Source organism: Neovison vison, chromosome 1, assembly GCF_020171115.1.
Source record: "Neovison vison isolate M4711 chromosome 1, ASM_NN_V1, whole genome shotgun sequence".
Classification (NCBI taxonomy): domain Eukaryota; kingdom Metazoa; phylum Chordata; class Mammalia; order Carnivora; family Mustelidae; genus Neogale; species Neogale vison.
In genome coordinates this window covers 316,252,368-316,279,528 of record NC_058091.1, presented here as the reverse complement: position 1 = coordinate 316,279,528, position 27,161 = coordinate 316,252,368, and the positions used below count along the sequence as shown (strand labels likewise).

General features: G+C 60.3%; 1 protein-coding gene across 1 annotated transcript in view; it reads right to left on the bottom strand.

Moving 5' to 3' along the window:
- The window catches only part of SLC6A3 (solute carrier family 6 member 3), a 32,752-nt gene extending 11,566 nt beyond the window's left edge, over window positions 1-21,186 (bottom strand). The window contains exons 1-7 of the mRNA XM_044241869.1: window positions 20,901-21,186; window positions 19,612-19,743; window positions 13,945-14,170; window positions 7,064-7,202; window positions 6,273-6,407; window positions 2,220-2,323; window positions 1,053-1,177 (exon numbers count right to left, since the gene is read on the bottom strand). Coding sequence (XP_044097804.1) covers window positions 1,053-1,177; window positions 2,220-2,323; window positions 6,273-6,407; window positions 7,064-7,202; window positions 13,945-14,170; window positions 19,612-19,743; window positions 20,901-21,186 — 1,147 coding nt within the window. The remainder of the gene's footprint in view (window positions 1-1,052; window positions 1,178-2,219; window positions 2,324-6,272; window positions 6,408-7,063; window positions 7,203-13,944; window positions 14,171-19,611; window positions 19,744-20,900) is intronic.
- Between the last annotated feature and the right edge of the window lie 5,975 nt (window positions 21,187-27,161).

The window sequence follows — 27,161 nt, the reverse complement described above, 5'->3', positions numbered from 1 at the left end:
CCAAAGGCTCAGCGCGCAAGAGCCAAGAGTCACATGGAGGCTACGGGCAGCGCGCACGGGCGGGACGGCCCGCTCCTCCCCTCGGCCCCTCACTGAGCAGCCGGCCGGCCCCCACTTGGAAGTAAAAAGACTCAGGAGGAGATGAGTCAGTGACACCCACGTGGGCCCTCCTGAGCCTGAGGCAGCCCCAGGAGACGAGGGGCCTTTTCAGTGAGAGTGGGGGGGGGCGAGGACAGACTCCAGGGGAAGAGCCCTCCCTGCCCACCCCAGAAGGATCTGACGCAGGCCAGGGCTTGCGGTGATCCCAGGAGACCCCGGGGTCCCGGACTGACCCAGTGCCACAGCTTTCCTCCCATGCACGAGGACCGAGCAGCCCCACGAGCGCCCAGGGGGCCCCTTCCGCAGCCCACGCCTACACCTGGCCTCCTCCCGGGGCCCAGCCTTCTCGCTGGGTCTCCTGTGCCCACCACCCCCTGCCCGCTTCTGCACGCAGACAGCTGGTGTGTGCGGCTGGCTGGGCGAGCGGGCTGGGAACAAGGTCTCTGTTGTCCGCGTGCCCAAGATGCCGTGATTCCTCTGGTTATTACCCAAAGCCCACCTGCGTATGTTGGGATCACTGGGGGGTTTGGAGGGAAAAGCTTTGGCGCTGATGAAGGGCTTGGGTGCGAATCCACCGGGTTTCTCCCCGGCCTTGCTCTCCCGCCCTGCCGGCTGCGCAGCTCGGAAGTGGTCAGGGCTCCCACCCCCCGAGCCGTGTGGGCCCCCTTCCCCAGTGTAAACAAGGACAAGGCCTACCCTGAGGCCGCGAACCACAGCCTGTTCCGCAGTCCCAGGGCCTCTGCACGGAGCTGGTGGCTAGCGGGGGCAGGGGTGTGGTGTGATGGGTGTGTCGCTGCCCTGGGGGCTGAGTCCTTCTACGCACCCCCCCGCCCCGAACATGTGTGACCTGGACTCAGGGCCTGCACGTCTCCCTCCTACTGTGGGGGGAAAACACTTGGGGGGAGTAGGTGGACATGGCTGTGGGGACAGCGGCCTGCCCTGGGGGGACTCACCGTCCTTGGCCACGTCCCCGATGGGCACGCTGTGCTTCTGGGCCATGTACCCCAGGAAGGAGAAGACCACGAAGCCGGAGGAGAAGCTTGTCAGGGAGTTGACAGATGTGGTGATGACCGCGTCTCTGGGAAACAAGACACACGTCCCAGCCCCGTGCTGCAGGAGGGGTCACTCCCTCCCTTTGTCCTCGATGCACCCTGCCGGGGTCCGGCGGGCTTTGGAGGGTGCTCTTCCGGGGGCTCCCTGGCCCCTCCCGTGGGCGGCACCGCAGACAGGCCGGTGCCCAGGGTGGCCCCCATCGGAATGGCTCTAGGCTCCGGGTGTGTCCAGGCTTTGGCCCAGGCGGACCCCATGGTGGCCAGCCATGCGCGTCTGCCCAGGAGCCAAAGAGCTTCTGACATCAGGACTCGGTGCAAAGGTGAGATGGTCCGCAGCGGCAGTGTGAGGGCCCTGGGCGGGCAAACAGAAACCAACGGGGTCCCCACCCACGCTCAGCAGGGGATGTCTGGCAGGGTGTCTAGATGGCTTGTGCGGACCTGGGAGAAATGAGGTTTTGGGGATGTCTGGTGGGGCCCCGATGCTATGCGTCTGTGTGTTCCCGGCCTGGGGGACCCCGTGCGGAAGGCTGAGAACTCAGAGGGCCAGAGGGAAGTAGAGGTGGGGAGCAGGGCTGCCGGAGTGGAAGGACGTCCGCCGAGCGCCCAACCCTGGGGGTCTCAGGCAGAGGCTGCCCCCCCGTGGGGTGCCCACTCTGCTACGCATGCTTTGTATTTTTACTGCATTTTCTGTCCTCATGATGTGAAGGAAATAAACACAAGACCATAAAGGTCAGAGAAAGCGGGTCCCAGATGGACTCACTTTTGTTTTTAGATGGACTTTGGCTGCAGGTCAGCCTGCCCTGGAGCCCAGTGCTCTAGGCACCAGGACGCAGCGGCAGCTGGGGCCTGGCAGCGGATGGAGGAGGGGGCAGAGGCCGGGGCCCCTGGTGGTGACTCTGAGAGCTGGTGAACACCTTTATCTGTTCTAGTACTTTCCTTAGGGCACGTCACCTGTAGCTTCCACGGTCCGGCTCAGAGGCCCCACGAGCACAGCGCGTCCCCCCTCCCTGTCTCTGGGGACATGTCATGTCAAGTCAGTGGCCTGGCAGACCCTGCGATGGGACTTACCGGTAGCAGTTGTTGGTGAATTTATTGTAGCTGGAGAAGGCGATGAGCACCCCGAACCCAACGCCCAGCGAGAAGCACACCTGGGTGGCGGCGTCTATCCACACCTGTGTGGAGCCAGACAAGAGAGGTGACCGCGGGGTGCGCGGGGCCTGGGACACCAGCTGTCGCAGGGCCGCCGAGGGCTCCACGGGACGGAGGGGAGCTGACACACAAGATCGTCATCGACGAGCCACGCGATCGGGGCAAATGCCGTCTCGGGGATGCGCCCGCCGCGTCCCCGGCCCGAGAAAGGCTCACGGAGGGGCGCGGTCTGGGTGCCGCATGGGGACTTCTCCTGAACGGCAGCACCACTCTGCACACGGCCAGACCTGCAGGTCACGTATGATGATGCTACGGACGTGGCCGCCTTGGCCAGAGGTGCCCACAGATGTCTGCATCTTTCCCACGGCGTTTAAAGCCACGGGCTCACGGTACGCACACGGCGACACCCACGGTGGCCGTGAAGCCCAGACAGCGTGTGTGCTCGCCCGGGGCAGCGCAGCTGGGGCGCACGCCTGCTGCGTGTAAGCCGGAGGCTCCTAGTGGCACCAATGTAGTATTTTTCAAAAGCAACAACTGTTCCCGTCAGGGTGATGCAGAGACCACCCGGGGATGGGGGCACTGCCTCGCCCCTACACAGCCCCGGGTCGGGGTGGAAAGCAGCCGAACCCCCCCTCACCACCGGCATCACCCCAGGAGGACCACACCTGCTATCTGAGGGCTCTGGGAGCCAGCTGGCCCTGGGGACTGCCCCCGAGCGTCCAGACAGCCCACGGTGCAGGCCTGTGGGTGAGAACCCTCAGGCCGTGACAGCAGAGCTCGGCTGGGAAAGCCCCAGGGCGACTGGCCTCAGTAGGACCTCACGAGGGAGCCCGACAGGATGCAGCAGAGGAGGCCAGAGCCCAGGGCTGCCGGCGGTGCCACCTGCCCGCGCACCAGGGCCAGCCGAGCCTCTGTCCTTCAGGCAGCCTGCCCGGGGTCTCGGGATCACCCCGCTGTCAGGGACAGTGTGTTCCAGGCAGCGGGCTAGGACTCGGCGTGCAGCCTCGAGTCGCTGAGGGGCGAGCGGGCCAAGGGGCCTCGGCTCTGCCGTCCTGCTTGCGCTGGCCATCAGTCGGCTCGCTTGGCCACCGCAGGCAGGGGCCGTAGTCCTGGGAGAGCCCTGCCCCTGCTTTGCGCCTGGCCCTCGCCAGGTCAGTGCCCACCCCTGAGACTTTGCACATGTGACGCCCCCTCTGAGATGTGCCTCCCAGACAAGTGTCTGGGCCGTTGCTCACTGCCGCCCTGAGGACCCAGCTCTGGACCCGGTCTGGGGCCCATCCTGGAACCCACCTGGTAGCCTCTCTGGGCCCACCTGGAACCGCCTTCCTCCACCCTTGCACCCATCCTCTCCTGCTGGAACGGGAGCTCTCCAGGATGGGACTGTGTCCCACCCTGTGCGACTGCCCCAGGGGCTGCAGACGAGCGAACGAGGGTCTGGATGCCATCTAAGGAGGCTGACCCCTAGGGGGAACCCTTGTCCATACAGGGGTCCAGAAATGGATCCCCAGGATGCAGGGCAGCCTCTGTGTCAGAGCAGAGCAAGGTCCGGAGTGCCAGGAATGTGGGAAGAGACGCAGCAGATGTCCCTTCTGTCCTGTCTGCTCTGGAAGGGCCCCTGTGTGGCACCTCTGCTCCTGACCTGTCCTAGACCAGTGGGGACGCAGGCCAGGCATCCTGCCTGCGGCAGGCTCCATCAAGTCACTCCGGACTGAACCCCAAGGGATGGGTGAGGGTCAGGCCTGGGATAGGGCTGGGGAGCCCTTGATTTGATCAGGGCCAGCTCCTGCAGCTGTGTCCCTGGGGGCATCTGGGGCGCCTTCCTCCAACAGTTAAGCCCCAGAGAAGGATGCCTAGGTCCACTTGATCTCTGAATGGGGCCACCAAGAGTCTGGGGGGTGGAAGTATGGGCAGCACCTGGGCCAGGAGGAACCCCGGGAGGACACCCCAGGATGACCACCAAGCCAGTGAGGCCCCACCCCTGCCCTATCCAAAGGTCAGCCAGGACCCTGCAGCAGGACAAGGAATGGCTCCACCCTCTGGACGGGGGATCACATGGGCCTGTCCCTTTGGGACCTCAGGCTCCCTGGAGCCCAGGAGTTGTAGGCTTGCTCTGTGCTGGTCTATGCCCCGTCCTAGCCCCGAGCTGACAGGCGGTGGGAGAGGACGGGACACACTGGTTTGTCCGTCACCTGCCGCCCTTCGGCCGCGGGTTCATCAATCACCAACTGTGCACACAGTTAGCCGGCCATCTGTCGTCTGTCCATCTTCTGTCCATCTGTCGTCCACCCACCCATCCATCCATCATCTGTGTATGCAGCCATCTCTCCATCCGTCCATCAAACATCTGTCCATCCACCCATCATCCGTCTATCCATCATAATCTATGTATTCACCCATCTATCGTCCATCTGTCCATCTGTCTGTCCGTCCATCCACTATCTATCTCTGTGTACCTGTTGTCTTCCACCTTCTACCTACCCTCCATCGTCGGTCTAATTTCCAACGACCTCTCGTCTGTCATTGACTCTTCTCTGCTTCACACGTGAGCCTCTTTGCACACGCACGGGCACCGGCCTAGCTTCCTCCTGTGCGCTAGTGGTTTTCCTGCCCAAGCACTAGCTTCCTTATGTTGCCCTCCTGTTATTTTCTTTGATTTCCTCACCACGGCCTCTGGCCACTGACCCCAGAGCCACTCCCCCTGCAAGCATATCTGCGGCAGCCCTTGGCTTCCTGGTGCATGGACACTGTCTTCCCTTGCCCGTGCAGAGCATGTATCTGCTGTTCTCTTGGCCTCATTGCCTGTCCTTGCATGGACTTCCCAGTGGCTTACCCAGTGCCATTTTCCCTGCCTTTTTCCATGGGTGCCTACTTCTGCTGCTCCCCGACTCCTGGGGACTTCCTGGGGGCTACAAGCCACACCTGCCTCCCCTTCTATCTGTTCCAACTCATTTCCACTTCAGGGCGGTGCCTTCCTGCGTCCTGGTGGGTGCCACACCTGACTCCCCAACACCTAGTGGCACTGGGTAATGATCCTCCAAACACCCCCCTGACCCCAGCTTTGTGCCCCCCACACCCCAGCTACCCTTCCCCATTATGTCCCATGGCCCTGCCACAGTGAGTCCCCTGGGTAGCCCCTGGAGTCCCCACCATCCGCCAAAATCGAGGGCACCTGCGTTTTCCGTGACCTCCTGAGAATGCTTTTTCCATCATTCCTGCTGCCTCCGGCCAATGGTCACTCACAGTTCTGGGCCTGTTTCCCTAAAATGCTGTTGCCCCTTCTCTCCCCCTCTCTTGGGAGACCTCTGTCTGTCCCATGGCCTGGCCAAGCCCCCTCTCTTTCGTAGGCTGTCTCTGAGTATTGTGGTACAGAGTGATTGTTCTTTGTCGAAGCAGCGTGCGGCCCCCTGCAGACTATTTGCTGTGAGTGAGTTAACTCCCTCCCTCATGCCATGGGCGCCATGAGCGTCTCCCCAGCGAGCTTTGGCTTCCTGGGGAGGGAGCCCTGGTTCACGCAACCCCGACGAACCAGACCTGTGCTCAGACCTGCGCTCCGGGTGAGCGGCCACGCTTCCTGGCACAGGCCGGGCAGCCCAATGGCGCTCATCAGAGGAAGCTGAGAGGTTTCTCCGGGAAGAGGGATGGGTGGAGGGAAAGACGCCCACTGGAAGCAGCCTTCCAGTCTGCTCTCCTGGGAACAGAGCAAGGCCCTCCTCCCTTAACTTTCTCATTTGGTCCACTCAGCTCCTGGCTATGCCCACGTCACCCGACGGTGAGCCCTGCTCGGTGGGGTCCCGCGTGCAGCTGGTCTGGCCGGGCCACCTACATGGGCCACATCTACAGGCTGAGTCCGAAATTCCGGCCCAGCTGCTGCCTCCAGGATCTCCTGAGCCTGCCCCAGAACACAGCAGTACCCTGGCGTGGAGCCTGCCCGTGCGTGTGGGCCTGCGGGCCGCGGGCGGAGGGCACACTCACAGCAGACTCGCAGAGCCGACGGAAGTCTACGCTCAGGTACGCTCTGATGCCATCGATGGCCCCAGGGAGAGTGATTCCTCGCAGAAGCAGGGCGAAGAGGACCACGTACGGCATGGTGGCCGTGACCCACACAACCTGGGAGAGCACAGAGTCATCAGACGGCACCAGCCACCTGCTGGCAGGGCGGCGTCACGGTCACCCTGGTGGGTGGCCTTTTGCCGGGAAGCCCATCATCCCAAACATGTGCAGGGAGCTGGCTCAGCAAAGGCCCTGCAGAGGGTGTTGCTGCTCTCCATCCCCACACTTTCCCAGGGAGTGAAATGGGACAGATAATCTGGCAAAGAAGGGACATTCTTCTGCATTTGGTCTGCAGCAGTGGGCGGGGAGGGGGGGTGCTGAGCTCCTGAGGAGTGAGACGCACTGAATTTCACGGGTTGTGCAAATACACACCCATGCGGTGTGTAAACGGTGGGCCCTGGGCTGGGGCAGGGAGTAGCCTGTCCTTACCGAGGCTCTGGGTGTTGGCCCTTCACTATATAGCAAGCAAGGGGCGCATTTTGGTCAGAATTGCTTTGGGTGCCCAGATAAAAACCAAAATATTTTCATCAGTAAAACACAATTTATGTTGTGCTTGTGCTCATGCTGGAAACACCCTGCTGTGAGCGCCTTCGCTTGACACCATCATTAACCACGGCCAATGGCCGCTCCCCAGCCTACCACGGCCCAACTCTCCACTCCCAACCTACCAGGGCCCCGGTCCGCTCCGCAGCTGGCACGGCCCACAGCCTCACCTTCCCAGAAGTCTTCACTCCCTTCCACAAGCTGAAGTAGAGCAGGATGATGACCAGCACCAGGCAGGACGTGAGCTGCCACCGGGGGGGGCCCAGGTCATCGATGCCACGGCTCTCGTGGAGGTGCAGCACGCCGCGCCTGCGGAGGAGAGGGAGGGGGAGGCGGGTCTGTCAGGAGTGGCCCCCGCCCCCGCCCAGAACTGGAACCGGAGAGCTGAGTTTGCCCAGCCGCCCCCCGCCCCTGGCCAAGACACAAAGAAGTGTGTCCCAGCCTGATGGGACTGGACTGGAGACCCCCACTGCGGAGGGTCAGGCCCACCAGCCCCAGCTGACAGGCGGGGTCTGTGCACTCGAGGGGGCCCACAGCAGCCCTCACCTCCCACCCTTAGCACCCCGAACTCTGGAGCTGGCAGAGGAAGGGGTGCTTCCGATCCGAAGGAAAGGAGCTTCAGGGACCGGATGCAAGGTGCCCAGGGATGCGGGCACCGTGGGGCGGGCCGGGGTCCCATGTGCAGGGCCGAGGCTGAGCAGACTCGGAGCAATAACGCGGGACATGCAGGTGCCTCTGAGGCGAAGAGCTGACAGCGCCGGCTCCCGGCCCCCGCTGCCTCGAGGAGGGTCCGCGGGAAACAGACCCGGAGTCTGCTCTGGGCTCGCTCGAGACCCGCCGCCCAGAGGGGATCCGTCACGAAGACGAACACGAGGCCATGAAGACGGGGCGGGGCGGCGGGCTGGTGGGGCGCGGCCTGTGCACCCGTATCCCCGGAATCCCTGCGGCCCCCTGGGGGGGCCTGGGCGCCTCCCCCCACGGCGTCCCCTCGGACCCCCGACCACCTGCGGGACCATCACCTGCTGCCTCGCCTCCACAGCTGGGTTCGGAGTCGAAGCGGACGCCGCTTGTGCTGCGGCTCCAGGAGGTGGACGGGCCCCGTTATGATAGGAGCCGTCACGGCCCAGATTCGTGAGGTAAAGAAAATAATCCTGACACCCAGGTCAGGAAGCTCCAGATCCCAGAGCTCCCCACTGGCTCTAGGCGTCACGGGACCATGTTGGAGGGATTCGGGTTTTCAGACTCCAGAATCAGGTTTGTGGCAGGGGAGGCGGAGACGGGCGTGAACAGAGCCCACGGCTCTCCCAACTGCCCAGCACTGTCCGAACTGTCACATCAACCTCTCTCCTCTCTAGAGTGTGGGTCACCCCCCGAGGCGACGAGAGGCCCCGCCCCCACTAGACACGCACATGCGGTGTGAGGTCAGGGACCTGGAGCCCCCGGGGCAGGAGGACGAGGAGGCTCCTGCTGGGGCAACACTCAGGTGGCTGTGCCTTGACCGTCCTGTCCGGGGCTTCACCGCCCCGGTCCTGTCCTCCCTGGGCCTGTCCTGCCCAGATCTGTCCTGCCCGGGGGGTGTCCGCCCCACGCCTGTCCTCCCTGGGCCCTCCTCTGGCAGCAGACTTCCCAGAGCCTCTGAGCCCCGTCTCTGTGTGGGGGTCCTCCCCCTTCTACGTCCTGGTTCCCCAGCCAGACCTCGTCCCCAGCCTCCTGTCACTGACAGAAATCTCCTCAGGACGCCTGTGCTGGGTGAGGCCACATGCCCAAAGGCCCCGCCACACCTCGGCCTCCTTGCAAGGCCTCACACTCCGTGTGGGTCACACACCTCAGCCTGGGGGCAGGTGGCCATTTACTCATTTGTCCAGGAAAGGAGCCCAGTGGCCCGTGTGGCCTCCTAGCCGGGGGCTTTGCTCGGGTTCCACAACCCCACGCACCCTGGGTTCACTTGTAAACATTTCAGATCGACTCTGGAATCAACGTGTCTGTACAGGTTCAATTCCCTCCCGAAGACGAAAACTCATCTGGCTCTGAACTTACTTGAGCCTCCTCAGACAGTTTAGGGGACAGGCCCCGCAGAGGGCCACTGCTGGGGCACAGGAGCCAGCATATACCGACCCTGCCTGGGGACCGCCCCCAGGGACTACAGCCAGCCACCAGCACAGAGCGGGAACAACCCAAATTAACTCAGAATGGGCAGAGGACTTAAACTTAAAAACAGGTTCTTGGAAGAAACAGTAGGGGTAAACCTTTGTGACCTTGGGTTTCTCAATGGATTTTCTGATATGACAAAACAGGTAAATTGATTTCATCAAAATAAAAACCTTTTGTGCATCAAAGACACTATCAGCAGAGTAAAGAGGAAACTCACAGAATGAGAGAAAATATTTGCATATCGTATCTCAGACATGAGACGAATATCCAGGATAGATAAAGAGTTAAGACTCTCGAACAGAAAACCCCTCCAGAAAGCTCAGCTTGAAGACAGACAAAGCGGGTGCATCTGACCGGGAAGCTTCTGCACAGGGAGGGGAGCCACCACCCAGATGAAGTCGGCCTGCCGATGGAAGGAAACACCGGCAAGGCGCGTATTTCGTACGAGGTTAGTATATACGAGAAACACATACAACTCAACAGCAGAAAACAAACAATCTGATTAAAAAAAAGGGGGGTGGGCAGATCTGAACAGACATTTCTCCAGAGAAGACATCCAGCTGGCCAACAGACACAGGGAGAGAGGCCCAACGCCCCTCACTGCCCAGGAAACACAGCTCAAACCGCAGTGGGTTAGCATCTCACACCTGTCAGGACAGTTCTTACAAGAAAGTCAAGCAATGACACGTGTTAGCAACAAGGTGGAGACAAGAGGCCTCCATGCACAGTGGCTGGGAACGCACACTGCTGCAGCCACCCTGGAAAACAGTATGAAGTTTCCTCTAAAAATTAAAAATACAACTGCCCCATGATCCAGCAATCCCACTTCTAGGTATTTATCTGAAGAAAATGAAAACACTAATTTGGACACACATTTGTACCCCGTGCTCACTGCGGCACTGTTTACCACACCAAGATCCGAAACAGCCTGTGTCCAGGGATGGATGAACAAAATGTCCGTCCGTCCGTGGAATGTTGTTCAGCCTTAAAAGGAAGAAAACAGACCTGCTACAGCGTGGATGGGCCTGGAGGACATCAGGCTCAGTGACATAAGAAGACACAGAGGACAAAGGCTGGATGACTGCTCTTATACGAAGTCCCTAGAATTATCAAACTCATCGAGTCAGATAGTAGGACACTGGGTGCCAGGGGCCAGGCTTGGAAGGGGGGGAGAGGGAGTCAGTGCTGTACGGGAGCAGAGTTTCCATCTGGGAGCAAGAGAAAGTCCTGGAGACGGATAGTGCTGATGGCTGCAAGCACCGGGAGTGTGCTTAGTGCTGCTGAACACACGTAAAAACGGTCCAAATGATACGTTTCATGTTGTGTATAGTTTATCACAATTTAAAGAAATTCCCCCAAATGAAAGCAAAATATGTTTCAGGAAAACTAAAGCAGAGAAAATTCGTTGCCAGCAAGCCTACGCTGTAAGGCGTGTTAAAGGAAATTCTTCAGATGGAAGGAAATGAAGCCAAAATGGAAATCTGGGTCCATGTAAGGATGGGAGATCACCAGAAATAGCAACCATGCAGGTAAATACACAAGTTATTCTTGTATTTCAAATTTATTTAAAATGTACCTATTTAAAGCAAGAAGAGGAGCAACATAGCACAGAGTTTATAACATCCTGGAGGAAGAAAACCCAGCCAGGGGCGGGCTGGGAAAACGGAAGTGTGTTGCAAGGCTCTAAATTACATGAGAAGTGGGATGATGTCATCTGACAGTGGACGATGAGAAATTAAAGATGTGTGTTGTAAACCCTATAAATAACCACAAAAGTTACAATAAAGCTTATTAGCTAATAGCATAGTTAAAATGGGGGCATAAAAATTACTTAATTCAAAAGAGGGGGATACATAGAGGGATAAGAAACAAAGAGATGGGAAAAATAGAAAAAAAAATAAGGATGAAAGACTTAAACCCAACCATTGGGTTAATTATTGACTGGGAACCCCAAGAACTAGACAGACATTGTTCTGCTGAATGAAAAAGCAGGGGACAGCTCTACATGGTCTACAGGAAATGCACTCATGATACAAGCCTCATGGGTTAAAAGCACAAAGACGGGAAAGGTACCAATGCAAACACGATCCATTGGGAGACAAGGGTGATCACTCTGCTGCCAGGCAGAGCAGTTTCAGGGTGAGGAATGTGACCAGGAGTGACATTTGGAACTGTAAAGGGGTCCGTTCAAAGACGTGATATCCGTAAACACACACACACTCTGTAACACCACCCCAACATGCATGAACGAAGTCAACACTGATAGAATCGGGAAGACAGAGAGGCAGATGCACAATCACAGTTGAGAGTCAATACTCCTTCTCAGCAGTGGGGGGGACAGTGGACAGTAAGGTGCGCCCACCATCTTGCACACAGGGCAGCTGCTTCCCCTGTGTGCAGCAGAACACCTGTTCTTTGTAAGTGCGCCTGCCGTACTCCCCAGGATTAAACACAGGCCGGGCACCAAAGGTCTCAGGATGTTTTTGGGATAATGAAGCTTTACAAGTAGAGTATGTCACTCAGTCTGAATTAAATCAGAAATCAATAATAGAAAACCTCCAAAGATTTCAAAATTAAATGGGAAGCTCCCCAAGTGTCCCATGAGTCAAAGAGGGAATCACAAGGCAGATCAGAGAGTACCTTGAATTGAATGGAAGTGGAAACAGCACATGGAGCTTTGTGGAGGCAGCTAAAGCTGTCTCTTGGAGGCAAACGTGTAGCTTTCTAGTTTACCGTAGAAAGTAGGTGAAGGTGTGCTAAATGACTATAGAACTGGGGGACATTTGAATTGGTTGGCGTGACATGGCCTGTTTTGGGGTTTCCAAGCCCACAGGCCTGTCCTGACTCAGCTTCACATCCGTCCAGCAAGTTCCCTGCACCATCTCTCAGCCCTGGAGCTACAGCCACGAGGCTCTGGTTTCGGCTCTGAGCCTGCCGTGTCTCCTTGTGCATGCCCACTAGGGACTGAAGTTGGTGGTGTGGGCAGGAACTGGGGCTGAGGACAGCGCTTCTGGGGCAAACACCAAAGGCCCCACTTTCTCGGGAAAGACGTAAGGGAAGTAGCAGTGACATTGTGCTTCTCCCTGCAGTCTCGGTGGAACCCTTTCCGGACCTCCAAACAAAGACAGGTGGTCCCAGGGGTGTCACAAGGTGCCTTTCGACCTCTCTGCGATTTTCATCTCAGAATTGTGAGACGTCCTCGCTGGAAACCTGAGTCCTCATTTTGTTGGTGTAATGACGGACGGAACCCAAGCCAGCCCTGAGCACCTCTGAGTTCCCCTTGGTGCGGGGGCCCTGAGCACGGACCCCCAGGCGCTTATCTGCCACTGCGTCTGCCTCTCCACTTTCTGGGACGGAGGGTCCCCGCAGACCCCTTCCCTCTGATCACAGCCAGGCTGAGTGCAGCCGGGCACGGTCCGGCAAGGAGACGCTGTTACACCTGGTCAACAGCAGAGCAGTGTTTTCCACCAAGAAGAGCATCCGGCGTTCTCTTCTCTTCCTCCTTTCTCACCTGCTCTGCACAGCAATTCCCATCCACACCCTTGAGAGCTTCCCTGCATCTCCATTTCTCGCAGCTGCTGTCTTTCGGGCAAACCAAGAGGGACAGATGGCAGGCGGGCTCTGCTGGCCTCTGAAACCAGCCTGTCCCTCCCGAGCGCTCCGTCTGGCTCGCGGCCCCTCCTTTTCCCTTCCCTGTCCCTCGCACACGCACTCTCCTCCAGTCCCAAACCAACAACCACATCTTCCTAAACACCGCAGCACGTCCGGTGGCATGTGACCATCACCCTGCCCTGGCCACACTCTTTCTGACCACGACTCAAGGAAACCACCCGTGCTCCCGGCTGCACCTCCAGACCCGGCAAACCTGCCTCCCACGTTCCTGCCCCTTGATGCCACTTTCCACCATGGAGATACGGTGCCCACACAGGGCACAGAAACAAAGCATCGGATTCTCAGAGTCTGAAACATAGTGTCATTCCAGGTGCTGAGTGTCTACCGGTCCCGTGAACACCCACCACCCAACACCGAACCCCCTGCCGGCAGCGCATTGCCGGACGCTGTGACAGCCGGGTTCGGCATCATTTCAGGAGGGCTCCTGGGCAAGTGTCCGGATTCTGAGGGGAAACTACGCACCCAGAGGGGCATCGACAGCCCTTCTAGCCTCAGTCACCCAGATGGGGACAAGGGGAGGGGGGCAGGAGCCAGTTGTGAGAGGACCCAGAGAAGAATGGACTTGGGGAGAGCCATGCACCCGCAGGTCATGGAGGCCACGTGGTGTGGAGCGCGGGGGACAGGAGGGCACCGGGAAGGCCCCTGGATGTGGGGGCCGAGGAGGACTCGGGCAAGAACTGATGCTGGTTTGTAAAGAAAGAGGAAAAGCAATAGTGGGGGCCCCTGTAGGGCCGGTCTGTTTGGCAAGGCTGGAGGGTGTTTTCTGTGCGCAGGGCCCGGGTAGGAGGACAGGCGGCTGAGCCGGGCGCACGCGGGAGGCGGCCCTGTGGACGCCGGGCGGGCTTGTCTTCCCGCCCCGGGCAGCGCCAACAGCAGCTGGGGCTGTTCCACGTGTTGTTACAGTGGACCCACGGCAGGTCCACGGAGAAGGACGGTCCCGGTGGGACTGAGCTGCCGTGGCCTGTTCTGCCGTCCCCCGGCACTGAGACGTCCCCCTCCAAGGGCGCCTCCGGGCTGCTGGAAGCGGACTTGGGAACGCGCCTCCAAGAGCCCAGAGGACCACAGTGCGGGCGCGGGACAGGGGGACGGGGGGAGTGGGGGGACAGGGGGACGGGGGTCCTCACCGCACCCTCGTGGGGCAGCAGGGGGAGCGCGGCGCCGCCCCGTGTCCCTCCCTTCCTGGGGCCGCCGAACACGGTGAGTACCGTGGCCCCGGTCCCCCACTCACTCGAAATACTCGGTGGCGGGCGTGGTCCTGAAGGTGTCGTTGGGGCCGGAGCTGGAGTTGCCGGCGCGGGCGTCCGAGCAGCTGGGGCTGTTCCACGTGTTGTTACAGTGGACCCACGGCAGGTCCACGGAGAAGGACGAGAAGAAGTAGTGCAGCGCCCAGGCGATGATGACGTTGTAAAAGAAGCCGACGTACAGCGAGATGAGGATGACCGTGAAGCCCACGCCTGGGGCGGGAGAGCAGAGCCGTCAGCCACGTGCCCGCCCGCCCTCCTTCAGCCGGGCTGGCTGTGCTCCCGCACCAGAAACTGAGCCATGTCTCTGCACACCCAGAGGCAGCTCGCAAGAGCAAGGGTGCCAGGCTTCATGCTGTGATCCCAGACAAGGGGCTGCACCCCAATCCCCACACCTACCGTGGCCATCTGTGTGCACACAGATCATCTAGGGTCACCCTGGTAGAACCAGGTCACCCACAGACATCCAGGGCAACTAATGGCCACATGTGGCCGTCCACCACCACTCACAGCCACTCGGCATCAACCAACGTCATCCAGGGCGACCAGGCCATGCAAAACCATCAGAATCATCTATGGCCACCAAGAGTCAGCAAAGATCACCCCAAACCATTCAGGGTCACTCAGGGACATCCAGAGCCACCAAGGAAGACCCAGATCTCCCAGAGCCATCCGGGGCCACCAACGGTCCTTAGAAATGCAGGTCCTCAATGGCTACCGACAGCTACCCAGAGCCATTCAGAGACATTTATGAACACTCATGGCTGCTCATACCCCCTCGAGACTACCCAGGGCAAACAGTCACCAGGGTTCATTTCACAGCTACCCAGAGCCACCTGGAGTCACACAAAACCATCCCTGACCACTAGGGGCCACCCAGAGGCATGCATGACCGGCCAGGGTCACACAGGGCCAAGCATGACTGTCCAGGGTCAGCCAGAGCCATGCATGACCAGGACCATACATGACTGTCCAGAGTCACCCAAAGCATGCATGACTGTTCAGGGTCAGCCAGGGCCATGCATGTACGTCCAGGGTCAGCCAGAGCCATATGTGACTGTCCAGGGTCACCTGGGGACATCCCTGACCATTCAGTCTCCTAAAGCAAGCCAGGGTCTTGCATGGCGACCTTTCTAGGATCACGAAACCTGGGATTTGGGATCAGTCATCGAGGGGCTCCTGGCTCCCGGGGAACTAGGGCAGAGTGGCAAGCACTCTTCGGGGCTGTGCCATCCCGCCTGGTGGCAGGTGGGTCTGGCCCCCCCCACTGGCCAGGAGCCCTCTTGCTCAGTGCTTGGTAAGCTCCACTCCGTTCCCCGCTCCGGGCTCCACGCGCGGCTCTTTCCATTTCAGCTTCCTTCACGGCTTTGCGGACACGACTCGATTGGCCTGGAGCTTTGATTTGCTCTTTTAAAGCCTGGTGAGGTGCTCTGCCCGGTCTTGCTCGCTCCTGGCTGAGGCCGTGGCTAGGGGAGGAGCACGCCTTCAAGGCGATGTTTATAGGAAGTGGTTCAGGTGTCTTTCCTGGATGTCCCCCCGAGGAGAAGCAATCCTCGTGCTCAGGACATCACTACAGATCTCTCCCTGCTCTGCAGTCAAAAACAGAAGCCTGACGTTTACTCGTGCGCATCCATCAGACAGATCCTGCGTCAGGAACGTGCTAGAAATGAGAGAGTTCTGGTACGTAAACCCTCTTGGAAAACACGTGTCGTAAGCCGCGATGAGGCAAACAGCAGTTTTCTTTGCAAGGGCCTCTCCGGAGTCGCAGTGGTCAGCTCTGAATAACGTGACGTTGCCGTTCTGCTCCCTGAGTTCCTGAGGACAGAGGCTCGGTTGCGATTCACAGCAAACCCACCCAGGCAGCCGTGTCCCTGGGAGGCGTGCTGTCGGGGAGCCGTGTTGTCAGACAGCTGTGTTCCTGGGAACCGTGTCGTTGGGGAGCCGTGCCATTGGGGAGCTGCGTCGTTGGGGAACCGTGATCCCGGGAGCCATGTTGTCGGGAAGAGCATCACGTAAGGTCTTCTTGGGCAGTGCCCGACCGTGCCTGCCTGACTTGAAACCGTTTTAAGGTTTAAACTTTGTGTGCAAGACCTCAGCTTGAACACGGGAAACTCACAGCAGCCTGTGAACCAACAGCAAAGCCGATCGGAGTCCACCGCGTGACCCAAGAGCTAAGCCCCGCGCTGAGCGCACAGCCCTCCGTCTGCACTGGGCAGGTTTCGTGACCTTCACTCCAGGGAGACAAGGTCGCCCCCAAGAACACATGGGCTCGCTCCCTGGCTGCCTGGCACCAGAGGCTCCTGCACACTAGCTGCTGCCCCCAGGGGCCCATGCCTCAGGGGGAAGGGCATGGCTGCCCAGGACAGCGGCCATGAGTGGGGTGGACAGAGCCTCACGAGCTCCCCTGACGTGTCATTCATCACAGGCCGGCTCGGGACAGTGACCCGCCACCCCAGAGTAGCGGGCTCAGCCCTCTCCTGCGTTCCCGTGGGGCCTGCTCCTGCCGGACGCCAGCGGAGCCCGGGCCCACGCGTGAGCTCCGGTCGTAGGTCCCGTCACCAGTTTCCCAGTTTCTCTTCTCCTTAGTATTTCTTTAGATTAACTTTAGAACGTTTAACCTTTACGTTAATCTGGGTGTATTTTGTCTTATTTTAAGCCACTTTAAATTCTTTTTAGAAAGAGAAGCTTGATATTTCACACTAAAATACCATTGAGTACAAAATATCATCCTTATTTTATATTCATAAAACAGGGTGGTGGGGCGCCTGGGTGGCTCAGTGGCTTAAGCGTCTGCCTTCGGCTCAGGTCATGATCTCAGGGTCCTGGGATCGAGTCCCGCATCGGGCTCTCTGCTCAGCAGGGAGCCTGCTTCCCCTCCACCCTGAGTCTGCCTCTCTGCCTACTTGTGATCTCTCTCTCTGTCAAATAAGTAAATAAAATCTTAAACAAACAAACAGGGTGGCAGGGTTTCCATGGCACACGTTAGGGTCGGCATGGGGCACAGAAAGGGGGCACCCTGGGGAAGCAGGCACTCGGGCTTTGCAGGTGTGGCCACCCTGTCCCTCCCCACCACCCGCCAGAGCCGGGTCACACCGGCAGCAGCATGGACACCGGCTTCAGGAGCACGTCAGGGACGCCCGCCACGGAAGATGGTCCTCACGGAGCAGCCCGGCCTTCCCGACAAGGGTCACGGCGTGTCACCGTGAGGAACGCACAGACTCCTCTGTCGGGCTGGGCGTCCTTAGCCTCTGCTGGGTCTGCATGCGCCCGTGCGGGAGGAGAGGGGCAGAGACAGGGAGACAGGGAGAGAGACAGATAGGGAGAGACAGAGGGAGAGAGAGCGAGAGACAGGGAGAGAGAGCGAGCCCACCCACAGGGGCCGCGCGGGCTGGGGCACCGCCCTCCATGCGGACGGGTTTCCACAACCGGGCAAACTGTCGGGCCGTGTGGAACGTGGTCGTGGCCCTGTGGCACGGGGTCGGTTTCTGAAGGGGCCAGTGCTGGCCGCGGGAGCTCAGGAAAGAGGATTCGCTCCAGGTGGGGGTGCAGGCTCGGTCCCGGAGAAGCCTGGAAGGCCACGAAGCGGACGCCACGGCCCGCAGTCCGCGCGGCAACAGGGGCCAGCGTCCCCCCACGCATCCCCGGGGGTCACCCGAGGATGGCGCACTTCCTCTCGGTGTGGACGGAAATGCCTCCGCGGGGAAGGCGCCGAGCCCCCTGCAGGCTCGGGGCGGCCGGGGCGGGGGTCCCCCGCGTGCCGTTTCCTGTCGCGTCCCTCCGGCGGGCGTTTGCGGAGGACGAGGCCGGCATCGCGCACCTCATTTAAGCTTCGAGTTCCGCGAGCGACCCCGTGCGAGGGACTCCGGCCCCCGGCACGCAGATGGGGTCGGCCGGTCCCGCTCCGGAGACGCGAGCGGCACGGGGTTGCGGAGGCCGCGCCTGGCTCCGACTCGGGGCCGCAAGCGGAGGGAAAGGCGGCCGGGGTCGGCGAGCGGCCGCTCGGAGGAGGCGCGGGGCCCGGGAGGGGCCTCACGGCCCGTCTCGGCGTCTGCTGCGGGGGAGCCCCCGGGCCCTAGCCCGGGCACAGCCTCCGTGAGCGACGGCTGCCCTCTCTGACCTCAACACCCCCCACCCCCTCGCCCACTGGGCGTCCTGGGAGACCAGGAGGGCTTCCGCCCGCTGCAAACCCACCGACCTTCCGGCTTCGGAGGAACTGCCACGACAGATCTTACAGGAAGTTTCCTCAGGAAGCCGGGGGGTGCAGACCACGCCATCCCCCGGCCTCCCCCACGAGGCCTCCCTGAGCCACGGGCTCCTGCGACGCGGCGTGGCCTGGTGGGCGGGTGCACCCCGGAGGTGGATGTGGGGCTCGAGCCGGGTCTGGAGCCCGTGCCCTCTGCCCCTGACGAGGGACAGGGTGAGCCCCTCAAGCCCACTAACCCTCGGTGCCCAGACGTCCAGAATGGGGACAATGCGGTGTGGGTCCTCCCCAGGGGGCCCCCACAAGGGTGGGGTGAGGTGACCACGGAACGGCCGGCCATGGGGCGGCCCCTCGGCTCAACACGACGTGTGTCTGCTTCCTGGTGCCGCGGCTTTGCGGCCGCAGACGGCGGGCTCGGTGAGTACCCAGAGAGCTGGCCGCCGCTAGGAAGCCCCGAGAGAGCAGAGGCCTAGTCTCTATGGCAGACAGACAGATGACCGCGGGTACAGACAGACAGACGTGGTGGACGGAGGGACGGACGACAGGCGGACACCCGATGCACGGACATGCTACGACCACTGCGGTAACAGACAGCTGATGCCCCGCACGTGACGGGGGCCGGATGGATCCGGGGAGGACAGACAGACAGACAGAGAGCACCACGGCTTGCCCCGTGTCCCTCCAAAGCTCGTCTGCTGAAGCCGAAGCCCGGGACTGTCTGGTGCGACCTCGCTGGGAGGCAGGTCTCCGCACAGCTAGGCAAACTAAGGCGCGGGTGTCGGGACGTGCCCTTGTCCAGGGTGACGGGTGTCCTTAGAGGACAGGGACATCTGGTTCCGGAGACGCGTGCAGAGGAAAGGTCCGGATCGGAGCCTGTGCCCCAGCCCTCTGACGGAATCCGTCTCACCAGCACACCTGGATTTTGCATCTCTAGCCTCTGGTCACGCGAGACAACAAATGTCCCCTGGTTAGACCACCCAGCCTGCGGCGGTCCTGCGGCAGCCGGACAGGCAGCGACAGATGCGCGGGGGAGCGCAGAGGACAGACTAACAGACGGACGGAGGGTTGGCCTATCTGCCTCGTGGACAACGACACCACTGGCGACTAGCACACCGGCCTCACCGGACAGCAGCGGCTCCCGAGGCCTCCGTCAGGCGGCCTCCTACAGCAGGACCCAAATGGAAATGGGTCTGAGCTCATGCCCTTGTATGGGGAGCAGAGGGACAGAGACAGGGAGACAGGGAGAGACACAGACACAGAGACGGAGACAGAGAGACAGAGAGAAAGACACACACAGAGAGACAGAGACAGAGTCAGGGACGTGGACATCGAAGGGCATAGAGACCTAGTGGAGCAGGACCGAGCACACACAGTAGGTGGGGGCTCGCTCTGGGACCCCTGAGCCGACGCAGCCTGTGCCACAGGAGGGTGTGAGGAGGGTCCGGGCCGTTACCTTTCAGGACGGGGCAGATCTTCCAGACGCCGGCAGCCCCCTCCCTGTTGAACTGCCCCAGTGCCAGCTCCATGTAGAAAAGGGGCATTCCGGCGATGACCATGAAGAGCAGATAGGGGACCAGGAAGGCACCTGTGGGTAGGACAGCTGGCTCAGCCCGGGGGCTGGGGAGGCCACCTGTGATCACCAGAGTGATCGCCACATCTTGGGCACGACCGTCTGCTTCTCCGGAAGCTCCCTGCATGGTCGCCCTCCAAAGGGAAGTCCCAGGCTGTGTGGGGCAGCCTCGGACCACCACGCCTGGGGACCCAACATCAGTGCCCTGACACGTCCCTGCTGAACCCCAACCACCCCCTGTGCCAAGTCATGAGATCAACCTCGGAGCAGGGCAGGCCCCCACGACAGCTCGGCTCCTGGGGCTGCCCACCCTGCCTGGCCCGCACACCTTGGCCTCTGCCCCTCTCGAGCTGTCGGTCCTCTGGGCTCTGAGGTCCACGTCTGACCCTATGGGGGTTGTGCCACCCATCCCCAGTTCCCATCTTCAGCGTCCACCTCGGTCCGGGGCTGCAGTGGACAGGGGCGCTGGAGCAGCCGGAGTCCCCCCAGCATGCCGCCCCGTCCTCCTGGAGCTGCACTAGCCCCAAGCATGAATCCAGGGCCCCACGGCTCTGCGTCGGGTGAGGGATCTTTGTTGTGCCTCCCTTCCTGGGACGGGGAGGGGGAGGCAGGGAGGCCCCGCTGTTCTGCTCAGGCCTCGTGCTACCCCCTCAGGGGGCGTGTGCTGGAAGGCCCTCCCCGGGGGGCTCCTCCAGACCCTCCTCGCACAGCCTCGAGGGACTGACAGGCCACAAGAGCCCACGGGGGAGCGAGCACCCGCTGAACTGGCTTCAACTTGTGGGTGACGCTGTCCCTTGTTTTCCTCCTCTGCCTGGAGCCTGGAGCCAGCTGGTGTGGTTCTCGGGCTGGGCGCGTCGGGGAGCGAGATGAGGGCTCTGCTCCAAAGTCGAGGGCCTCCGTGCACGCTCATAACACGGACTGAAGTCGGCCCAAGACTAAGGGTGTTCGAGGACTTTCTTTCCAGAGCAAAAGTCATCTTTGGAAACGGAAGGCAGAGCCCTGGTGCCTGCCACCACCTCCTCCTGGGCTCAGCGTCCCGGCTGGGGAGGGCAGGTCCCGCAGGAGGCTGCGGGGCCCTCTGCTCCTACCGTCTGCGCGTCCCCCTACCCCAAATGCGGGCCCTGCCCAGGCGCAGTCAGGAGCCGCGGCCCCCCAGTGGGCCCGGGACTCACCGCCGCCGTTTTTGTAGCACAGGTAGGGAAACCGCCAGACGTTGGCCAGGTCCACCGCGAAGCCGATCACAGACAGGAGGAAGTCGATTTTCTTGCTCCAGGTCTCCCGCTCCTGGGTCCCCAGGGGCGTCTGCGTGGGGTTGGCGAGGGTGGAGTTCGTGAGCTGCACCCCGTTTTGCTCCTTGACCAGGACGAGTTCCACTGCCTTGGGGCCCATGGCGTTGGGTTCCTTAGCAGGGGCCGCGACGGACGACATCGGTGCCGCCGGCGGCTTGTTTTCACTCATGGGTGGACGGAGCCTCGGGCTCCACGCTCGGGGCCTGCAGTGGGAAAAGAAGCACACACAGAACCGCGATGGTTTAGGAGCCTGAACCACTGCGGCAAAAGCAGAGCTCAGAGGCAACTCTCTCCATGTCTTGGGGCAGAATCCATTCCAAGCAGCTAGAGTGACAGAGCCAAGGTTGAGGACAGCAGGAGACGGGCTAGATCTCATGGGGGCTGGGGCGGGGGGTGGGTCCTGGAAACCTCACGACAGATACCACCTTGCTCCCTCTTTCCCTGGCAGCCCTCTCTGTGCCAATTACAGTGCAAAGCTGTAGACCCTGCGGTTCTGCTTCAAGTAATGATGCCGAACGTCACCTCCCCCCTCCCCACATGGCCAGGGATTCGTTTCGCAATCTTCACCTAGCGCCCAAATGTAAGTCTTTTGGGGCACCTGGGTGCCTCAGTCGGTTCAGTGTCTGCCTTCGGCTCAGGTCCTATCTCAGGGTCCTGGCACTGACACCCACGTTGAGTCCGGCTCCCTGCTCAGTGGGGAGACTGCTTCTGCCCCTGCCCCCACCGCACTCCACCCCACCTGCAGTGCTCTCTGTTCTGTCTCTGAAATAAATAAATAAAATCTTTAAAAAAATAGTCTTTACAACAGTGCATATGTATTCTTTACACACAGCAGTAAAAGCAGAGAGCAAATCCTTATAACCAAAATCAGCCGCAATGATGCAAGTTTAAAGACAGCGATTCCAACAGCTTCTTCCAGGAACGCCCACAGGGTGCACTCCTGTGGCCCAGGGATGCCGTGCCTGCCTGGAGGAGGCGGGCACAGCAGAGCACTGGCCCGCTTTACCTGGGGGCAGACGAGTTCCTGTAGGTAGTAACTCTACCAAGGAATTGCTTCTGGGCACCTTCATAAAGCCGCGTGTAACACAGTCCAGGAGAGCAGTTACATGTGGACACGGCCCAGAGAGCTTCAAATAGCGCTTCTGGTATTCGGACCCATCAGCACTGCCTCAGCTGCAAACACACGCACGTGCGCAAGCGCACACACAGACACACACAGACACACACACAGAAATGCATGACCCCCCCCCCCAGCCCGGCTGAAGGAAAGGAATAATGGGACGGCCGCTCTCCTGGGGTCATTTTCTTCCGCATCCGAATTTGAACGACTCACCATAGAAGTGATTTTACGCACTGCTTCTCTGCGGCCCCTTCGCCTCCAGAGTGGGCTGGAGCTGCGGGCATGGGGAGACTTTCACTGGGATGGGATCCCAGTCATCCCCTGCCACGGAGGGGACACTGGGATTGGCAGTGAGCCAACCCAACTCCTGAAACCACGGCCGCCGGGGCCAGGTTTGGGTACAGAAAGCAAAAGGTCTCAGAAAGCTTCCTTCTGTGCCCAGAAGGACAAACAGAGCCGGCTGATGAACTAGCCAGCTCTGCTCCTTCCCTGCAACCAGCGCCGGCGCCCACACGCAGCGTCTCCCAGCCCCAACCACAAACACCTGCGGGATGAAATTCACCCCCACGGTCCGCCTCACCGTGCCGCATGGCTCAGCAGGGAGGAATCCGCCACAAAGGCCAATCGACCCCCGGAGCTGGCGCCCTGGGGACCCCAGCCACGACCGCCCCTTCCCGCGCCGCCCAGCGCGCAGGGCGGCCACGGGACCAGGGGACCAGGCGCTCGGCCCGCAGGACCGGGCCAGGGCTCACCGGGGCGCAATCAGTCCCTCACCCCTTCCCGTGCACACCCCTCTCGGCCACCGGCCTCCCTAAGACCGTGAGTGGCATTGTCGGGGCGCGCTGCCCCTGTCAGCGACTTTTGGAGACGCGGTGCCCCCGACGGTGCCCGCCCCAGCCTGGCGCCTCTGGGCCACCGACTTCGGGGTCCGCGGAGGGAGCGCAGCGCCCCGAGGATGCGCGGGCGCGGCTCGCCTGGCTCTCGCTCACCTGCCCGCCCTGGCCTCACCTCTGCGCTGGGGTCCCGGCGCCAGCGGCCGCAATACCTCCGGCCCGCTCCCTTCCCGCTGCGCTGGGCGGTCGCGGCCTCCGGGCTCTTATGGTGTCTCGCGCCCGCCCCGCCCCTCCCGCCGTCGGGGGCGCCCGCCCGCCCTGGCTCCGCCCCCGCACCGCCCCGGGTGGGCGGAGGACCAGCCCCGGCCGCGCCCCCGGGCCCCGCTCGCGGACCCGACAGCCTGGCGGTGGCCAGCGGCCGGCGGCGGGTGCCAAGTTCCGCAGCATCCCAGGTCCTCCGACGCGTGGGAGCGGGGACACCTCCCGGGCCCAGGAGTCGCAGGACTGAGACGGCGGGTTCGCGGCGGAACCAGCTTCGGTGTCCCTGCTACCCTCGCCCGCACCCCCGGGGCTGCCCGCTCCTTGAGGCGTCTGCCTTGGGGCGCCCGGGAGCGCTCGACGCTGGACCACAGAGATGCCCCGAGGAGCAGCTGGCGGCGGAGGGGGCAGCGTGGCGCGCGCGCTGGGAACGACGCTGGGGCGCGCGGTCTGAGCGGGGCCCGCCGATTTCTCCCCTCTCTCCAGCAGTCCAGCTGCACCGACCCCTCCCCCTCCCACCGCCCTTCCCTCGTCTGGCGCCCTGGGTCTTCTCCCCGCCGAGTCTAGCCCGGAGCAGGGGCGGCTGGTGACGAACCTCAACTCAAAGCCGGCCCCGCGGGGGCAACCCTGGTTCCTGCTCTACCTCTCGGGCCAGCACCCCTGTGCAGAGCACCCCCCTCCCCCCCGCCCACCAGGCACCTGATGGTCGCCTGGGTCCTTCTGCGGCCCCGGGCTCAGCCACCATCGCGGTGCCATTGCCGTGTTGTGCCCCTAGTACTGGAGCTCTGATCGGAGCCACAGGGACGAACGATGTGCCGAGGAAAACGATTTCTCTGACAAGCCTGGAAAGCCACCGGCGGTGGATAAACACTCGGGGAGGGAACAGACTGGAATCTTTGCCAAAATGCCTCCTACAAGATTTTACATTCACGGAGTCCACAGGCCACCAACCAAGGCCCAGGAGGTGTGCAGAATGGTGTCAAGGTGAGTGACCGTGCATGGCTTTACCCTCCGGGTGGCCCAGTCTCTGGGCGTTAACCTTCCTCCTGAGTCTCCTTTGGTTTTGCCGCTGTGTGTTTGCTGTGGTGGGGCAAGCGCACAGGGCCCCCGCTCCGCAGCCTGTCTAGGCCACTCCCTGTGGCTCAGCACATCACAGAAGCTGTGTCCCTTTGTCAGGGGACCTCAGAGTGCCCTTGCTCCTCAGTGGCCTTTCCCCTACTCACTCCAGCCTCACCATCTTTCTCCCAGCCTCCTGCCAGCCGGGCTGTTGCCTTAGACAGGACCCCTGCCCGGGGAGGCCCCAGGAAGCGCTCCAGGCTGAATTAGAATCGAGCAGAAAGAACCCTTGACTCAGTGTCTCCGTCTGCTTTCACTGCAGTAATAAAAATCCGAGAGAACTGGAGGTTCAGAAACAAAGGAGGTTGTCACAGTTCTGCAGGTGGTAAATGCAGGATCAAGACACCCAGTGCATTGACAATCTGGTGAGGCCTCCTTCCTGGTTGGCGGGGCCTTGTCTGTGTCCTCACCTGGTGCAAGTGGGAGGGACTTGTCTGGGTCTCCAGTCCCATTCCGGAAGGCTCTACCCTCGGGACCTAACCACTTCCCAAAGGCCCCACCTCCGGTACCCCTGCACGGATGGTAGGGTGTCAACATGTGAACTTGGGGGGAGATGTAGTTCAGTCCCTAGAGCTGAGGGAAGCGACAGGGATTTCAGAAGATGATGACGTACACCTTGACTCTCTCACAGCAATGGCCATCGTTCAGGGGCTGTGTCTTCCCACACTGGCTCAGTAATTCAGGTGGTAAGAAAATAGGGTAATCTAATGGCAGCGCTTTAATCCACGACGCCGAGGAAATAAATGGCCACCACAGAAAGATTTTCTTTTAAATAAGGGAGCCCGGGTGAGAACTGATGAGGTCTGGTCTGTATATTAAAAACACTTCCACACATTTATTTTTCTTAGTTCTGGAGGCTGGAAGTTGGAGATCTGGGTGCCGTCGTGGTCTGGGTCTAAGTGAGCCTCTCCGGACTTCTCTTCGCAGGGTGGGGGAGTGGTTCTGGGCAGAGGGGAGACAGCTGCGGGGTGGGGAGGTAGAGAAAGCCGGCGCGCTGGTCTGTCTTTTGAAGGGCACTGATCCTAACACGGCCCACCCACACGCGTTCCTCTACACCAAATCCCCTCCCCAAAGCCCACCTTCCAATACACGTGGGAGGGGGTGAAGGCTTCCACACGGGAACTGTGGAGGGGCACATCCGGTGTATGTGATGCTTGCTGCTTCTTGTGTTTGTGTCGTTTGAACTGAGCTGTGGTGTTCTAGGATTTCATTTCCTTTCTTGGGATTTTTTTGGTGTTCCTTGAGTTAATTATTGCCTATTTTTTTGTTGTTTAATTTTCCACATTCCTTTCATTAATTCAACTCCAAACTCTCCAACAATTATATCAATCTCCTCCAGATTTGTTAAAACCCGGGAGGCAGTGCTGACTAGAGTCTTCGGCCTCTGCTCCCTTATGGACACTGGCCCTCCCGTCTCGCCGCCCAGGCTTTGTCCTGGCATTTCCCATGACCATGACTCCAGGAACCCTTGCGAATGCTTTCCTGCGTTGAACCCTTGTTTCTAGGATCCCATGCGTGCTGCGTTTTGGCCTCACCAGCACCTGCTTCTCAGATCTCCTCTGCACCATAGAGGAGAAGCTAGGAAGTCTGCCTCCTAGAATCCCTGCCCCATATAGTCCTCGGTTAGAATTTAGCAGTAAGACACACTCCTACCAGATCAGGTAGCTGGAGGAGAAGTGGAAGCCATTATTGCACTGTTCCCAGAGGCGTGTTGTTGGCTCTGATGGGAGATGTGAAATTCTTGGCAGCCCCCTGGAGAGCTTCTCAGCTCCAACTTCAGCCTCTGATCTCTTAACCCGAATAACTCAACTCAAATCCTGGTCTATGCAGCTATTGGTGCTGTGAATGCCTCCCCCAGCCCTCGCCCCAGTGATTATTGGGAAAGACCATAAGACCAGTTTCCCTCCACAGGGCAGGGACAGCAGCACCGCCCCCCATCTTATGTCGGTGCTATGTCCACTCTCCAGCTCACTGTCATGCCCAGTGCAGACACTTTTATTGTCTGCCTCCCCGCGGCACCCAGCGTTGGTCTGCGACACCGGGACGTCATGCCGAATCTACCTGGTGAGCAAGAAATAAACAACACCAAGACACTGTGGTAAGACACATGCGTGCTAGAGATCGGGGAAAACGTTATGTTTGAATGTAAATACACATGTAGATACATATTCCGAAGTCGCCATCTTGGTGAAGTCTCTGTGGGTCCGTAGAGATTCGGGACTGGTCAGGGTCCACAGCGAAAGATAGCTTGCTGCCTCTGGCTGTCCTGCTCTTAAGGAAGCATCACCATACCTGTGAGATTCTTTGGGTTTGGAGGCTTCTAACTGGGAATGCTTCTATGACCCATTCACTGAGTTATCCATAATGTGTTCAGTTTTTCCCCAGAGCAAGAAAGGTTCTGGAACACTTTGGCTTATTCTAAACTTAAGCATGCATGTAAATCACTTAAATATAAGCCTTAATGTGTATGAAACACAGACGTCACCCTGTCTCTGCTGGTGGCCCATAGTGAGGAGTCTTAGAGTTTTGGAGAATAGTCTAATATTGTTCTGGAAATACTTATTCTCCTTTTGAATAAGCATGCCCCTGAGCCACAGTAGAAAGTTATGGGACTCCAAGTTACACAGAACCAGAGCAATCCATCATAAACTAACCCACAAACCCAAAAAAGTTTGGTATTGACAGCAACTTGCCATCATGAGATGGAAGCAATCTCTACAAAATCAGGCTCGAGCAGGGGCTGAAGACACACCAGGCTGCACGAACAAGTGTCCACTCTTGTTGCACAATCACCACCCCTTAACCCCTACCTCCAGC